The sequence below is a fragment of the Melanostigma gelatinosum genome (genome assembly GCF_949748355.1).
Source record: "Melanostigma gelatinosum genome assembly, chromosome: 24".
Taxonomy (NCBI): Eukaryota; Metazoa; Chordata; class Actinopteri; order Perciformes; family Zoarcidae; genus Melanostigma; species Melanostigma gelatinosum.
Window position 1 is genome coordinate 8,147,510 of NC_136657.1, and position 18,096 is coordinate 8,165,605.

Sequence of the window (18,096 nt, forward strand, 5' to 3'; positions counted from 1 at the left end):
GTACGCTGGAGAAAAGATAATCCGAGTCTCGCAACAATCTGCACGGAAAAAGGCCCGCAGATATGCATTCATTACCCGGCTGTGTGAAAGGATTAGCATACGGAGGAGTGAATATGCACATGCTTCCACTATACCTCTGGGGGAAATAACGTAACCACGTCACGACTGTTACGGCGCCGAGCAACAAGTCGTCATCACACAACAGACGCAACGCCCGCGCGGCTCCGCTGCCGGCTCCATTAAAAGATTTAAATGTGGGAAAGTGAGACGAAGAGCGATGGCTGGTAAAAGTTAATGGAATTTCTACGAGCTCAACGGACTCGATGAGGACGCCGGTGTCCTCATCAAGTCTGGATCAATTTCTCGCAGCCACATTACGGCTTTTAGTTGATTTAACGTTTAATGAAGTGCGTTTAGGGACGGTGGTGAATATTGACCGATTTGTTCGTTTGTCTTTTGGGGGAAACGGTTCACAATTAACCGCAGGGTCGTGTCACTCATCTTTCAACATCACACATTTAAGTGGGATTTTATTTTAACATGGCAACGTGACAAAATTCACACCCTCTGCTCACAAAAATGGAGGAAGGTGACTTTAAAAAAAGCTATAAAAACCAATGACATAAACCGCTTAATCCATCTTCTTTTAACCGGACAAAAAGGAGAAAAAGGACAGAAAATAGGGTTACAAAGACGGTTTCTCTTCAGTCCATTGAGACTGAGGCATGGAAAAACACCAGAGCGAGTTCGTGACAGTGACGATGAGAGTTGTGAAAATAAACCAAGGCAACATTCCAGACCTCTAGTGCCACCGTGTCTGAATCTATGCAGACGCCTCACCACCAACATAAGTTCCCCTCTCCCTACTTAACCATGTCATCCTGTTAGCAAGGTGTGACTGGCTTTACCGCAGAGTATGAAATCATTTTCAAGTACCAAACACGTCAGAATTAGATATTCCACCAATTATGCAAACCTTGATAATCCGACTGCCTCAGACACACGAGGAGAGGCGGTTTGAGGCACCTTCAGGCATCGGGAGTGAACTCCACTTACCAGCAGGTGATTAGTCATCGTCTCACTCTGATAAACACCTGATGAAGAGCACCAGGTTGATCCTCCTCCTCAAAGCCTTTGGTTTAAAAGAGGCTGTTTTCAACAGCGTCGGTCTCACAGGTGCTCCACTGCCACCCACTGGCCAACAGCGGCCATCACAAACATCAGCAACATTTAGGTTACATCACTAAGAATGCACGCCCTGACGTTATAATGAGTCGTCAGGATAATGGAAAGCTTTCTAAAGTGCAACATTCTTGAAGTGTGGCCTATTTTTGTGCACGTGTTTTTGAGAATCCCCCCCCCCCCCCCCCCCCGGCATGATACGACACTGTAGCACCTCATCTGTCTCATGCATGCATCACTGTGTGTGCACAGCCATGACCAGAAGGTCAGACAGATGTTGTAAACACAAGCCAGTGTCCCTCGAGGATCGAAGAAGAGAACGCCACGCTCTTTGCTGGCGATAAACCTGCATCAGGACACATCTGCGCTCGCACTGTCCTCTCTGCCCCGCAGAGGATCCGCTTTCTTTTTTGTGGCCACAGCTGAGCGGCCACCGGGGAATCCATCAGTCATTGTTATGGCTGTGCTGTCCAATGACATCGCGCCGTTTAAATAAACGAAATGGGGCACGGGGAGAAAAATACAGCGCATCATCAAATATTAAGCTCAGCCTTACAGACGAGTTGGAGGCAAGGTCGTGTTTTATAACCAGCCGGCTGCAGAGCTCTGGTCCTCATCTGGGAGTCTGGGAACGCTGCCCGAGCGCTCCATTAACATCGACCACAGGCTCTTAGATAGGAACATACAAGCACTCACGACACAATGCCAAGACGCTACACGTGTTCCAATGCCAGCATGTGACCGGCTGCCATTTGGACCAGCTGGACAGCTTGATATGTATCCAAAAAAAAAAAAAGAGAATATAAATATATGATGTTCTCTCCCCTGGAAGCTCGAAGAAAACAAATGCAAGTTGACCAGCTGTTATGTGTAAACAAGAAGTGATTTGTTCCACGTGTCAGTTTCCTGAAAGGATGATATGAAGGTAATTCATGCCGGGTATAAAGGGCGACTTGTTGGCCACATGGGGGCAGCAGAAACAAGGTGGAAACAACTGATTGAGCTCATGGTATTTTAAAGATACCTGGCTCACTTTGTTCAGCTCGTAACTAGTTACTAACTAGCGAGTAACACTAACCGTGCCTGGCTGATGTCTGGTGCCAAGCTGGTGGTGTTTTCAGAGATAAAACACTCTGTGGAGCTGCAGCCTGGTCGGCGAAAAATGATCACAAATATGTTTCTCATCTAAGTCAGGTGTCGGGAGGAGGTCGGGGTGGATGTACCGACGGGTCAACAAACAAGACTTTCACCCAGTAGACCGCTATTCAGGTCCCGTGTGAAGCCCAATGTCAACGTTGGTTGAGACGGCGTTATCGGCTCTAACACACACACACACACACACACACACACACACACACACACACACACACACACACACACACACACACACACACACACACACACACACACACACACACACACAGAGAGAGACTTCATTCTGGCCTCAGGTCCACATTACTCCACTATATCTTTACACAGATAACAGCCGTTTGCTGCTCTATTGATGTTCTCAACGTCGCATATTGCTCCTTTAAAGAAAGAGAGACCGATAACACTGAAGCTCAGTGACATTTTGTTTGTCAAAAGGCTGATAAAAGTCTCCTAACGGTCAACGAGATACTGGAATGTGAAACAGCCATAATAAAAGCAAAGTGGAGGTCTTATCTCTCGGGACTGTTATGGCTCCCACCACAGCAGACCAAACAGGAATAAGGTTTGCCTTCACGGCTGGACTGCAGCACAGAAGGAACCCTTGAACGATGCCATCTTTGTCCGACTTTAGAGATGTGGATCATTAAGCGCAGTCATCTGTAAAGTGCTCCTCCGGAGCCAGATGTGGCGTCTGTAGTCTCTGGCCTGACGGAGAAGCTTCGCGCCGCTTCCGGCAGCAGCCGACATGCCAATTACAGGACTATTTTTAAAATCCTGCTTCACCATAAAGCCCCCCAAAAATAGGTCGTCGAATATCAGCAGTCCAGAGGCACTGCACAGATGCAGGCAGTGCACATCTGTGCCACAACCACATTCCCCACAATGCATTGGCTGTTGCAGATTTCGGATACGACGACGCGAGAGGTTTCTCTGCACCACCACTGAGCTCGTGGTCCTTGGAGCATTTCGAGGGGTTCGATTTGATGTCCGACCGCATTAGGAGCACAAAGTAGGTCAGCTGGGCCCTTTAGACTCTCGTCAGACATTTGGTAAACGGGAGGTTCTCTCATAATGACCCGCTTCACTTCCAACAGACTTCGACTTTCCTCTCAGAGAAGCCAGCTGAGACGGAAAAACAAAGCAGGAGCGAGAGAAGAGAAGGCCGCCCTCCTCTCTGGCAGACACGCATGCTGGAAGCAGGTTTTATTTCAGCAGAGTCAACTAAATGACGGAAAAAACCCAAATTACCAGCGAGTGAATCGTATCGAAGCAGATGTAAAGATAACCCTAACGTCCTGTTGTGTCTTTCCACAGTAGGGTCAACCAATATGGTCATTACATGAAGAAGAACAGTGCAGCTCACAACAGTGAAATCTATGTCGTGTACAGTTTCACAGATCACTTTTTCCCTGAGGCACGGAAAAAAATGTATTTTATAACAAAATAAAAGTTGCCGTACCGTGTTGGCCGCAGCAGGCTTCTCAAACATCCTCTTCAGGTTATCCAGTGGGATGTCAAACCTCTCAATCCTCTTCGCCTGCAGGTCCTCTCTGAGCACCGGATCGTCTGGCGTCTCTACCTGCGGCCCGGAGGGACGACGGGAAACCGAGCCCGAGGTCGCCGACACTGCGCTCGTCACCTCCTCCTCTCCATTTCCTGATTGAATTTCCATTGTTGTAGGGACACAGTATATCCCCTTCACCCCACCTCCAGCCTTCTCCCCTTCGGGCTGCTGCTCGGAGAGGAAGTCTATTGTGCGAGGTGATTCGCAAGGCGGCCGAGGAAGCGAGGGAGAGACCGAGGGAGTTGTGAGAGGGTGAGGAATGGAGATGGAGATGCAGGAGCTGCTCCTCTGGAGGCTCTCTGGGTTGTGCAGGCACGCCGAGTGGCTGGAGGAAAAGAGGAGGAGAAAAGAAAAGTTCACAGGGAAAGCTTCTCTCGTCTCTCCCCTGCCCTGTAATCACTCATGCTTACACAGCAGCCTAAGCTCACATGTGGGCTCGGAAAAAGCAAATTGAGATAGAAGTTGTCGGAGCAGGCCGAGAGGAGTGACGGCAAAGGAGAGGAGGCGTCTGCCAGAGAGAGGAGAGAGGGAGACGTTTTACTGATACTCTGAGGTTAAGCTTCACACTTTGTTCTCTGAAGCTCTAAGGCGTGCTTGTATTTCACACTCCTCCATACAACTGAGAAACATTGTACTTTTCACTATAATTATTGGTAACGTTACAGATTAAAAGCACAAAATACATGTTCACGAATGAAACACGATGCATTATTATTATTATTATACGTTAAACCACCAAACGGGATATAAAGTGGTTGAAATAAAGTCTGCCTTAAACGACTGAAGCGACTTGTTGGGTGTTTGGAGCGAGCAACGGAACTAATTAAGTGTTCCTGCTAATTGGTTAAGCAATGCAATTACTTTTAAAGGAGCAATATGTGACGAGTCAGAGATTAGAGTGAAGTACTTCGGCCCAACACTGCATGTCAAATATTCCTCATTTGGTGTAATAACGGTGCTTTATGGTCATTTTTGTATTTGGTCACAGTCATTGAATGTGTAAGCCCCGTTTGTGACGAAGGGGAGGATTACCACTTTAAGTCCTTTCTACATATTGCCTTTTAATAAGCTCAAAAGAAAAGAAAGAGCAATCCCAAGGGAAATAAATGCAATTATCTTTCACACACTTGGACTGTGGAATCCCCAAAATGTGAGCAAGCAACGCCAGCATGGACAAAACAACAGGATTAAAAGCTGACAACAATGAAATCTGCTTTACCGTTTGACCAACTGGTCATAAATGAACATCTGCAGGCTTTCAGGAAACAGATTAACAGCTCTTTGCCTCACCCATCCTCCCTGTAACACCCATAGGGCGGGCGTAGGAAAGCTCATTATTCCTGAACAAATCAAGGAAGGCCCATAACCGCCAACCCCGCCGGCCTGCACCATGATGGCGGATGTATTGTTCATTTTGCACGAGCTACACCGACGCTTCCTAGGGAGTGTGTTCCTGCACTCTCGCCTGGCAAGAACAAGGTAATTAACAGGTTAACTCGGCTTCCTCTGTGACTCACACGCCACCTCCTCTCATCCGGTCGTGTTTAAAGAGAGATCCTCACTACATTGGAGGAAATAGAGCTTTGTTAGCTGCGGTGAAGATGTTCCCCCCGCCCTGTTGTATTAGCCGAGGGGGAAAAAAGAGAGGGCAGGGGTCAAAAGATGGAGCGGGGATAAGAGGGGCTGCCGGCGGAAGCCATGGGAGATTGACAGCTTAGTTACAGGATCGGTGGAGACAAAGACGAGCAGAGCGACACGCCTGAAACAGTCAGAGCCATGGTGGAAACATCGATACAGAGAAAGGAGTCCAGATAATCCAATCCTAATGAATGAACGGTCACCATACATGCATCCGATAGTACACAGCGTCACTCCAATTACACCAGTGGCAGATACATTATTCAGAGAGGACCAAAGGTAGTGTGTCACTTTCAGCTGGATCCAGTGTCCATAGAGGCCGCTCACTTTACAGCACTTACTCGTATAAAAGCATAGTCAAAGCAGACACGCCGTGTTGTTTTTAAGTGCGGGCCTGAGTGGAATTCAATGTGAGAACAAATGTAATAGCTCCCGACACACAGTAGATTTCCTTTCATCCAACAAGACAATCTTTCTGCCCGAGTGGAGCTTCAGAGTGACTATCTGGTGAAGATCCACCGGGGTAACAAACACCGTCTGCTCCCATTAAATAAAACATTTTGCAGGCTCCGTGTTGGCTCCCATGTTGCATTCCTGGCCAAGGACTCCAGATAGTTTATTTAGAGGACAGACTGAAGTATGATCCCGTGGATGAGATAAGATGGAAGCTCTTATTTTATTTTGTCTACGCGGTCAGAAAGAAGTGCACAAGCTGCTGCCACTAAATAACTCCACTGAACACAGTTAAACGTGGCATCTACTTACAGAGCCAAAGGTCCCAAAAGTCTGGAAAATATAATAAAAAATAAAAATCACCATTTCAACGTCCTGATGTAGAAAGAAGTGCGAGAAAATCTGTAGCAGCCCACCGCACATTATTCATACGCTCAGATTCCGCCAAACTCAGATTCAGCCAAACATGACAAGTAGTCCTTTGGAAGTCGTATAATTACATTGTTACACTCTTCAAGAAGTTGCCCATTTTGAGCAATAAACCATAACTTTCATAAAAACTACACTAAACTGTCTTTATATACACTGGTTCAAGTCCTCTCAGCACTACGGAGACCTTTTAGCATCTTTTAGCTCATTTTTATTGATTTGGTGGCTCATAAAACTTGCTAGCAGCTAGCTAGTACACAAAGCGGTGCATTTAGCAAGCTCCAACTAAGTATTCGACTTACGTTTCTCAGGTGACCAGACACAGGACTCCAAGTTAACGCTAACGTTGCTCCATGTCTGCTAACTGCTAACACGTTAGCCATAGCGAAATGTGAACGTCGCTAACTCCAGCTCAGTCGCTGTGCAGTGAGCAATGCTGCTGACTCTCTGACTCTCCTGTGCAGTATTAGCAATATCTCTGTGATTGTACCGCAGGAGTAAAGCAGGACGGAAACACACCTGTGTGTTCTCACAGCAGCCATTGTGACGCGTCACAGGAGGGCAAACGCAGGTGGAGCTCATTAAGGGAGGTCCCATTCCATTTAGGGCATCGCAGCCTTCCCAGTGTGCACACAGCAGGCCCTAAATGGAACAAGACCATATTTATTGTTATTAATTAACACCTGTATTAACCCTGAGGTGAAAAGGAGCCATTGCTCAGCAGTCCCACTTTGACTGAATGAATGACAGCACCCCGTCATTGTTAAACAAGTATTTCATCGTCTCTTTGTTGAGTATTTGAATGGTTAATGATTTCCTTTGTTGGGGTATTATACTCTATTTGTTTTGTCTTCACCCTGATGCTTCAGTGACCTCACGTTTCAGCAGGGATCAGTAACGTGTCTCGTTATTATCTCATCTTAAATGAAATATCTCCCCACAGACATTCTTGCGAGGTTTACTGTGAGGAGCTGCAATTTGCTTTATTGGCGTAATCATCTGTCCCCAGCCCACCTCCTCGACTTCAACCTTTCAGCAGCCCTCACAGAAGTGTGTCGACGGTTGATATCTCCACCCTCCCCGTTTGATTTGTATGGTTGTTGAACTCTGACCCCAGTTATCCAGAGGAATCAGAAGAAGTCAGCACAGAAAATGGACTATCAACCAAGTACATCACCAAAGGCAGTTTTGTAAGCAGTGTTTAGCGTTTATGATGTTCAAGAGGACCATGGCTCATGTAACGGGGGTCACAGGCTAATAAACGGATCAATTAGGCCATATCTGAAAAACAATCAAATATCAGCATGAATCATGGTTCGACTAAATCACTGTGTGTACACCTCCGGGGCGACTGAGCTTACCTCCCACGGGAATTTACCCTTATGCGCTTCCCACTGTACACATGATACTCCCTTTAGACGCACTGGGAGAGCGAGCAGTCAGCGGGATCAGATGACAGCTACACGACTCCGGTCACTGGCGGTTCACTTCCTATGCCTCGCCTTCATTGGAACACAACAGGTCACCTGAGACGGACTACATTGCACGCACAGGTGTCTTAAGGTGCAGCCGTGGTAAAGACATGCAAATATACTGTGTTCATTCTGTGTTAAAAGCTGGAGCTCATCCCTTAATTGTCAATGTGTGAGTTCATCTTATACTAAGTAACCACTTTAATGCTCACGTTTGTGGGACTTCTCAAAACAAATCAGTTAATTCCAGGAAAAGCCCCGAGAGTGTGTTACAGTGCGCTGTGCAGCGATTCGGAGCCCAGAGAAGGATTCAATCTTCATGGCTTCGGGATGGAAGGCGAGAGTGGAAGCTGTGAGATCATCCCGGGTCGGGTACTTGGCTTGTTTGACTTGGGGCTTCGCCTGCGGTGTTCTTTAAACAGAGCAGACCGACGGGGATGCCATCTGCTCCCCTGACCTCCTCCTCCCTCGTCTGAGTCGGAAAAAAACTCAACTCAACTTCTTCACATTCATCACAGCTGGCTGCAGCAGTATACCCTCTGGTTTAAAGGGGGGGGGGGGGGGGGTAAGAAACCTGGTCAAAGACGGAGCTGTTGTGTGTTGGAAAGCGAGATGCTCGGTTGAGAAATTAAAGGCTTGCACGGGTCTTTGGCACCGGGTTCACCCGCTTGAAAAATCTCATTTACGGTGGTTTTGTGGAGAAAATAACCCATTCAATCTACAAAGTCCAGTATAAATCGGCTTTTTTGGATTTTCTTGGTTTCCCAAGAACGGTTTGGCACCTTTGGGGGTCTCTGTATTGGCTCTTGTTGGTCTCAAGCTAAATAGAAAATAAATGATGGAAATTCTTCTTCCATTGAAGGTTTTACTGCCCGATACATTGTGCACAGTAAAGGTAATATTTAAAGACAGAATGCTGTTATATGTGGCTGTTAGGACATTAATACCAGTAGTCTGCTGTCTGTGCCAAGTCTGCCATCTGGTGTTCACTCCCCGGAAACACACCGTGGAATTATAAAGTGAAGGTGACGTCATTCTCTCAGGATGTTCCATTGGAGCTGGTTTGTGAATAGAACAGCAGGTTCCTGTGTAATTATTAAGACATTTCTGACGGACAGCAGCACTGGAGCTCATTAGTGTTGTAACAAAACATTACAAATGAAATCAGGAGCTATGAGCGCTTTAGAGTCGGACACTTTCATTCAGCCGCATGGATCTGTTCTTTTCAAGCGGCCCAATAATCCATGACCGTAGGATGGTGAGCCAGAATGTACCAGGACCTGAGACTGAGCAGCTAAATCATATTTATTCATCATTAAACGTGATATTTACGCCTGTGCTTTTCTACTGCGTGTCGAAATCCTCGAAATAAACTACACCAAAACATCCACGCTAATAAATGTTGCATGTATGCTTACAAACATCCTCCTTTGTAAAGCTTTGTCTGCTTTTACATCCAAAGTGTTCCCCAAGTGATGCCAACGAATCCTTCACGCGTTAATTACAGCAGAATGGAATAACACGAGTGGCACAAGGTCTCAGCGAGGGATACAGGTGGGAAAACACACTCGCCAAGCAAGTCATCTGCTTTGGGTACTTGGAAGAGGAAATGGATTTTCATTTCAAATAAAGCGACGTTTATGACTCCCAAGAAGAAACGCGTTGGCAGCAACTTGCCTCTCGCTGCCATCGTTCTTGTGAGGACTGCGCGGCGTGTTGAGAAATCTTTATTTCCATGTTGAGTCCTGTATCTGTCATTTGAACTGTGTTATGCCGGCTGTAAACAAATGGCTGTTTTTGGTCAAAATGGAAATACCTGCAGCAGAAATGATGTCATTCAGACCATGTGTTTGTTCCCCTGAGGTGAAGAAACTCCCTCGACCCATCCCTTTGTCTCTCTCTCACACACACACACACACACACACACACACGGGTCTGTGGGTCACGGAGCAGTTAGACGGCTGAGCCATTTATCTGGGTCCCTGGGGAAACAATTACACCCCAGCAGGCTGCAGAACGGGGCTGGGAATTAACGACGAGCTCGTGACTCACGCTGAGGCGGAAACTTCCAGTGAAAGGATGGAGTCACCGACCAAGAGCCCCGCTGGCTGTTGACACCGTGGTGAATTACAGTAATTGCTGCCAGAATCACTTCATTCCAGTTCTCTTGCAAAACAATACGCGTGCTATTCCAGCAGGATATATGTTCAGACACCACAGCGAGCTTGTGGTGATGTTATCGAGCTATTCAATTGAAGAACACATTTAGGCTACAAAACAAGGCGTATGACATACACATCACACCACAGGGCCCTATGGCCACCTGTATGTGCACTTCTACAGACCACACTTTGTGGCATGTGTGTAAAACTCATTATGAATTATGACGTCATAACTGGTACGATATTAAAATGCGACGCTTCTTCCTGTGATGCACTTTGCAATATTCATGAGATCCAACACAGCGTCTCCTCTTTCTCCTGCGTGACTCTTTTCAATCCCTTGCTTATGAAGGCTGCGATACGTGTCAATCATCAAATAATTGGTCAACCACAACAAGTTCTGTCGTCTGACCATTTCAACAGAACTGCATCACTAGGCAACAGCTTGGGTCCATGTTTACTTCCTGTCAGCCGATGTCTCTCACACACACACACAGGAAATAAAGTGGGACACATTTGGACTGTGGAACAGTCGACAGTAATAATATTAAAAGTCCAAACTGACTGAATTGTGTCGTTTAAGCACACGATACTTTTCTGATGAGGCCTGTGTACTTTGACGTTTTAAGGATCTGTGCAGGAATACATCATGGAACGTTGTAAGAAAGTTGTCACTTTTTGTTGTCAGTTCATTATTTATTCTGTGTGTGGAGATGTGGAGTCTTAACAATCCACCGTCGCATGTCCAGATGCATGCAGCGTCCTCTAACAACCTTAAGAGCTGCATCAGCACCTTTGAAAGGGTGTTAATAGCAGAGAACAGCCATCAGCGGGGTTATTTACACATGTTCTTTCATCTCGAAATAATGAGGACATTTGATGTGTCCTATAATAAATATAATGACGCGGTCCAAACATAACCACGCGCCTGACAGACGGTGGTTTTCATGCCTAACTTTCAGCCCCATTGTTCAAATTTCCACCGTGTTCTCCCTCGCGCTGTGAAAAAGCAGACCTGTTCCAGCTTTCCCCCTCATGCTCCAGCGTTAGAAGCTGCCACATCCCAGCCCCCACCTCCCCACAACCCCTCTAGCTGCCTCCTCCTCCTCCTCCTCCTCCTCATCACCCCCCCCCCCCCCACACACACACACACACTCTCCCTCCCACTCGTGGCCCGTTGCCATGGAAGCTGATTGGAAGGATCAGCCTGTCTCTCCAGCACATTGCCACTCCATCCTTGCCAGGAGAAAACAAGGCAATTCAGAGCAAAGCACCCCCCCCCCTCCCAAAAAAAGCCCTTCCCGAACAGCAAGTGAAGGTCAGCTGTTAGTTATTGACAATAACGATAAACACACACAAAAAACTAATGATTCAGTTTTCGTCATCGAGCTTTTTGTGCAGTAACTTTTCGTTTCGCTTCCTAGTTTCTCAGTTTTCAACAATGCTGACTTCTGAAAGCGCTGCAGTCGTGTGTTGCGTTGACATTTACCAAACACTTGATTCATGTGGTGCTGTGGATTTTGCCCTCATGGTCAAGGGCACTTTGCTCCACGCTCGAGTGGCTTTCACCCCGACAGCTTCGGTACTTTTTAATGATCATTTGACTGATAAATGAAGCTCCTCCCTGCAGACAGACGGGTTTCAGACTCTTCTCTGATGAGCACAATAGGCCATAACAACCAGGCGTATCATGAATATCTGATATTTTTCAGCCGAGCTCGTCGATAATGGTTAGGTGGAACATTCAGGGTCTAGCTATTGCTATAGCAACAATGTTTAGGGGCTCGTGGGTGGGGGCGGGGCGGTTGGTCGCATAATTTATATTCATAGTAATCTTCCAAAGCTCCATGTATAAAATAACAAGTGTTCCAGTTGTTTCGTGACTGATTTGGATCTGGAATTTGGATCTTTCCACTGGAAACCCCGTGTTTAACGCCACATTGCTATGAATTGTGGGTAAGTCCCTGAGACAATGTCTGCAGGAATGCGGACTTACGGAAAAGTGTCCGTAAAGGACTCAAAATGTCCGACAGTGGGACACCGATGCACCCCAACGTCCTCCGTACTCCCACAGACGTTCATTCGACTTTGTGATGAGTCAAAAACAAATTGAATCCGGAAGAAACATTGTTCAGTCGAGCTGAGGACGACTGGAACCTCATCCGTTTGTAAATCGAGTTAATTGACTGATCGATGGGTTAATGACTCCGTTGATCCGGCGAGTGCTGCTGTGAAAGAACACGTGTCGGCTGAATCTCTGTTGAACACAGTGTACAGTGTACACTGACACTTTGCAGTTGCACGCGTGCGTCTTTGAGCTAAGAATTCAAACAGTGAGCATTCGGGCGGTGAATTGTGTTTTTTAACTGACGTCTGTCTGCATGCATGCCTAACAATATCCATTCTGATGAAGTGACGTGTTGGTAATTGGTTCAGAATGAAAATAAAGCTAACGTTAGCAGAGTAGCACAAAAAGTGCCATCTCATCTTTTGACTCTTGCAGAATTAATGGCGTTTGGTGAGGTTCAGCACATCTTAAATCATTTGAATCACGTGGGGGAAATTGTAAATGAATGTATTAAATTGATTTCAATGTCAATGTTTTAGTAAACATAACATATATTATGTATCGTAGATGTACTGACAGACACCTAGGCAACAAAACTATTGGTTTAAGTTGAAACAACTAAATGACTGATTTAGGTTTAGGCAACAAAACTATTTGTTTTTTATCTTTCCATCCCTGCAATCAATTTAAATTTAAAATGAGCTTTATGGAAACTAAAAGAAAAAAACTACCGGTATATCCCCCTCAGATGACTATGTTGTAACTGTGGGAAATATTGCTTATATATTTATGTCAATAATTCTACTGTGGACAAGAGGGTGTTTCACACAGCAGAATCCACACTTTTCCACCCCCACCCCATCTTGAAGGGCTTGCTTCACCTCAGCCAAGCTCCAGCGCTCCAGCCGGCAGCAGCGTCGAGCTAACAAGTCTTTGTGAGGGGAAAAAAAATAAATAAAGAGAGAAAGAGAGAGAGCGAGAGAGAGAGAGAGCGAGGTGGTGCGGGAGGGGGGGGGGGAGAGAATCAGACTTGACAGTGTGAGCATAGGATGAGGGTGCACAGGGAGAACGCATAAGGTAGTGACAGAGGCAGAGGTGTTCAGTGTTGCACAATAGTGCCAGAGGCTGCTGGGAAGAGAGAGAGAGGGGAGAGAGAGAGAGAAAGCAGGCATCATGGCAGCGCTCACTGCATCATCGCGACACATGGGGATGTTTGGCTGCTGGTGAAGCCACTGTGTGATGCGGAGGAGAGAGTCGAGGACTTCCTGGAAACCAAAAAAGGCACGCCGAGGAAACAGGTCAGTGGCGGTCAGACACACTCACAGAGAGAGACCGGGATCAGCTTCAGACACACAGAGAGAGACTCGTTATCGGTCTGCTTTTGTTGCATGCAGCAGCGCAGACACCTCGTCACGTTACCGGGTGATGCCGATCTACATTTGTCAATGAGAATTCCCCTGTCGGCTGTTCGGGATGGGGGGCATGGGGGGGTGGGAGGCGTGCACGAGGAAAGGCGTGTAAAGAGGCATGGGCAACACAGGAAACTCTCCTGGATCCAAGTAAAAAAAACTGCAACACCCTCTGTGCCATCAAACACAGAGATGTTACATTGTGTTCAGTCCTGACTACTGTTTGGATCGAGAGTAACACGAAAGGGAACCAGTTATGAAAAAGAAGGAGGAAAACACGAGTGTTGAGGATGAGGATGGCATACTTGTATAGCAGTCAGAGGAAGGAGACAAAGCCCGTCAGAGAGGAGAAGCTCGGCCCAGCGTTCAGCTCTGCTGCATATGATGTAATCCTCTACCAGTCCAAGCAGTCAGCCCAAGAGTTTTTACAAATTATAACTTCATATCAACAAAGTGCAGAGGGCTTACCAGGTGTGCAAATCACCTCTTATCAGAAGTGTCGCCTCTCTTTCAATTTCCCACAAACAGAGACCGATACGAAATATCAGTGAATGAAAAGCTGAATGAGCGCGACACTTCATTTGACTTCTTTACTTTTCAAGCCTCACAAAGTTTGGCAAAGTCTGTTGACTGAGCTCATCAGAGTACCTGTAGTTCTTTTGAAAACTTTCTTACGTTTGACTTTGCGCACATCAGTACAAAAACATCTAATTGAAATACTTCACTGGTAATTTCACCTCCTTTCAGCCGATTGCTTGGCGTCAGTGCTTTGAGAGTTCAATACACAACAGAGGAAAGGAGTACTTCGGGACACTGTCAAAAACATGTTTGATTTATAAGAATTATTTTTTGGTTTTTCTTTCTGAATTAGTCCCACGTGCACTTTTGTGGCCACACGTATAAAATATGTGAAAATGCTCTACAAAATGATTTTACTTTTATTATTTTATTGTTCAGGAGGAAAAGGGCCGCATGAGCCGACAGCGGAATGTCTTGATTCAAATGGCAGAGGACCGAATAAATAAGGTGCTAATGTGGAGTAAATGAATCCCCCTTGTCCTCTGTGCAGGTGCGACCAGTGAGAGGGGCCACATGATGAGTGGGATCCTGAAGAGGAAGCTGGAGGAGGGCCCGCCCCCTTACCTGACCCTGCAGGGCTCCGATGACGAGGTTTCCTGCAGCGACAGCGGCAACAGCAGCGATAGTCTCAACCACCCCGTCCCCTCGGGGCTGCTGGACTGTAAGATCACATTCCCGCACTGCTTCTGTCAGCGCCTCCAGCTGGTAATGTTTTGGGACAGCGGGAAGCACCGGAAACACGAAAAACAGCATTTTAACCGGGACATAGAGAGGGAGAAATTATTCAAAATTGGGCAGAATAAGAAGAAATATACAGATTTCACATTCAAGTCAAGCTCTACGCTGACGACGCTCACCTATTTAACAGCAAAAGACCCCGTTGTTGTGTTTTCTGATGCATGTTTCCACCCGTCTGTCTCAGCTACCCTCCAGCAGCAGTCGAAGCGACTGCGGGGCCGCAACGTGCACTTCGAGAGCGTGACGGTCTACTACTTCAACCGCCGGCAGGGTTTCACCAGCGTGCCCACGCAGGGCGGCAGCAGCTTGGGGATGTCACCGCGTCACAGCGGGGTGAAGCGCTTCACCCTCAGGGAGTTCGCCACGGAGCAGAAACGGAGCCACCGGAGTATGTTGAGGGATCACCTCAAAGAGGAGAAACTCAACGCCATCAAACTCAACGTCAGTGGGACGACTCGTAAAGCCTCATTTATTCAATGTGTCTTTCAGGAAGCGAGGGCATCGATTCTATACATTCTCAATGTTTCCAATCACCCTGAGGGTCTAAATGTATGTATGCATGTGTGGGCGTACACGTATGGTCCAAACTTACTTTTTTCTGTCCTCCAGCTGACTAAGAATGGCACCGTGCCATCCGTGGAGGCGGATACCCTGACGCTGGATGACATCTCCGAAGACGACCTGGATGTGGACAACACGGAGGTGGACGATTACTTCTTCCTCCAGCCCCTGACTACCAGGAGGCGCCGGTCCCTGCTGCGCGCCTCGGGGGTCCGACGCCTCGACGTGGAGGAGAAGCACGAGCTGCGTGCCCTCCGCGTGTCCCGGGAGGAGTGTGGGTGCCGCTGCCGGGGGGTATGCGACCCGGAGACCTGTGCTTGCAGCCTGGCCGGCATTAAGTGCCAGGTAAATGGAACTGTGGTGAGGCCCATCTATAATACTAAAGTGCTGTTCATGTCGAACTATGCAGTAGAAGTTTCCAGATAAGTCAAACTGAAAGCAGCATAAATACTGTATCTCTCTCTGTATATATCCTTATTTATTAATAGTTTAATTAGTCCTTGGTTATTTACAACGCGTGTTCTTTTTGGGGAACATAATTACCAAAAGTAGCCCAATGCACGTTTAACTTTTTTTTTCATTATGCTGCATTTCTTCACGCAAAAAGTCTGGTCTATTCAAAATTCAATTAATCTTTAAAGCTTTTTAAGAATACAGTAATTAGTGCTCTCTAACATTTATCTTGTCCTGTAGTGCCCCCCCCCCCCTCTGACATCTTCTATGCACAACACTTCACTTCTGAAAACCTGGTATTGTTTAAAAATGTTTTAAAAATAATGCTCATGCAGAGTCAGAGAAGCAGCCTTGTTTTAGGGAATATGCATATTTTCAGGGTTTGGGAGGATTTGCATAACCAAATAATGATGAGCCTTGAGAATAAAGTAACCCCATAATTGAACAGGAACCATGGAAATCAATTAAATTTGAGTTAACTGAAGTTCTACTGCATTAAGGTGTGTAATTATATGCATACAGCATCCGCAGTGGACTCTGCAGTACCTCAACGAGCATGACCAGTTTTGATTGGCAGCAGAATTCACCTTTTCTGTCACTGCTGCTCTACACTGGTGCGTCTGTCTGTCTGTCTGTCTGTCCCCAGGTGGACCGCATGTCCTTCCCTTGCGGCTGCACCAAAGACGGCTGCAGCAACGACACGGGACGCCTGGAGTTCAACCCGGTCCGGGTGCGCACCCACTTCCTGCACACCATTATGAAGCTGGAGCTGGAAAAGAACCGCGAGGAGCAGCAGCAGCATCATCATCATCAGCAGCAGCAGCCGGAGCAGCAGCTCGTAACCAATGGCAACGGTTACCATGGCGACTCCTCCTTGGTCCAGCAGCAGCAGCAGCAGCAGCCAAACCTGCAGTTCCCATTGATGAGTGGCACGCCGCACATTCCCATCATGCACCTCCAGAACAGGAACACAGGCGACGCGTCTTCACATCTAGACGAAGAGGAGGAGGAGGAAGAGGACGACGACGAGGCCTATGAGGACGACAGCAGCGTTTGCAGCGGGCTGTCGGACTGCAGCACGCACAGCTTGGGAACAACCGACCCCGAGGACGAGGAGGAGGAAGAAGAGGACGAGGAGGACGAGGAGGACGATGAGGGGGAGGAGGAAGACGACGACGAGGAAGATTGGGATTCCTCGTCGCACGGAACGAGGCCTCCGCCCTACTCTGTTCCACTTCCCTCCGTGCTGAGTTACTCCAACATGAGCCTCGGTAACCCCTTCCACAACACTCCCTCCATGCAGCATCATCAGATGGACCCCGTGGCCCCCACACTCCCCACAGTAGAGACCGCGTTGGAGTCTGAAATAAACCCGAAACTCCGCCTCCAAACAGAGCGGCCGAGCGCTCCCTGCCAGTTCACCGGCCCCGTTGAGTCCCAGGCGCCCCAACCTTGCTCGCGCGTAGACACCCGCGCCGCCCCTGCTGGTGACCAAAAGCAGCGCTCGAACAATCCGGACCGCCATGACTCACACACTGAGGTTGTGGCTGGGTCCGCGGAGGAAGTGATGGCGCTGGTCAAGGAGCAACCTGGACTGCAGAAGCAAGGCGATCAAATCACAGACACGTCGTAATCAGGCAGCACCTGATTGAAGCGCTTTGGAGCGGGATCGGCTCATGTTTGGAACATCTTGAGTCAAGAATTGCGCCCTTCAACCATCAGTTTGATTTATTCTTGATAAAAAGGGAATGAGTCATGCAGACTTTGCAACCGAAGGCTGAAAGAGCTCCATCTGATTTGAACTCAATTTGTCCCCTTTCTAAGATTGTCGGTTGAATAAAATATAAAATAAAACAGTGTTTCTGTACGGTGCTTGTAACTCTATGGAGCATCATTTATGCCCTCTTCCGGAGTCTTTGATCATTACAGCATGTTTCCTGGTTGTGACTGGCATCTATGACGAATCAAGATTTCGAGGTGCTCGTATTCTTTCACTGTTTTTCACGTCGCTGGAGTCTCATCGTTGCTGCTCATGGTTCTTAAATGCCTGTCTGTATAGCATGTGTTCAGTTTACCTCAGATGTTTCGACACAAACTGTAAAATGATAAACGATGTCCCTGGCAAAACACTGGCATTTATACGAGTTCCTAGCATCACAGAAATCTGTTCTTGTTCCGTTTCGTGCGCACATGTTAGCCTCCCTAGCGGCGTCTCTTTTGGTTCAGACAGAAGACA

General features: G+C 47.3%; 2 protein-coding genes across 2 annotated transcripts in view; one reads left to right on the forward strand and one right to left on the reverse strand.

Annotated features, from left to right (window-relative positions):
* The window catches only part of xirp2a (xin actin binding repeat containing 2a), a 34,656-nt gene extending 30,632 nt beyond the window's left edge, over positions 1 to 4,024 (reverse strand). The window contains exon 1 of the mRNA XM_079296361.1: positions 3,794 to 4,024. Coding sequence (XP_079152487.1) covers positions 3,794 to 4,006 — 213 coding nt within the window. The 5' untranslated portion in view covers positions 4,007 to 4,024. The remainder of the gene's footprint in view (positions 1 to 3,793) is intronic.
* A 9,254-nt stretch (positions 4,025 to 13,278) lies between these two features.
* On the forward strand, positions 13,279 to 17,493 carry LOC306797483 (uncharacterized protein; the record flags this gene model as incomplete). The annotated part of the gene is made up of 5 exons (XM_079296848.1): positions 13,279 to 13,418; positions 14,599 to 14,769; positions 15,031 to 15,287; positions 15,456 to 15,767; positions 16,507 to 17,493. The coding sequence occupies exons 2-5, from the start codon at positions 14,622 to 14,624 to the stop codon at positions 17,491 to 17,493; spliced, it is 1,704 nt and encodes a 567-aa protein (XP_079152974.1). The 5' UTR covers positions 13,279 to 13,418; positions 14,599 to 14,621.
* Between the last annotated feature and the right edge of the window lie 603 nt (positions 17,494 to 18,096).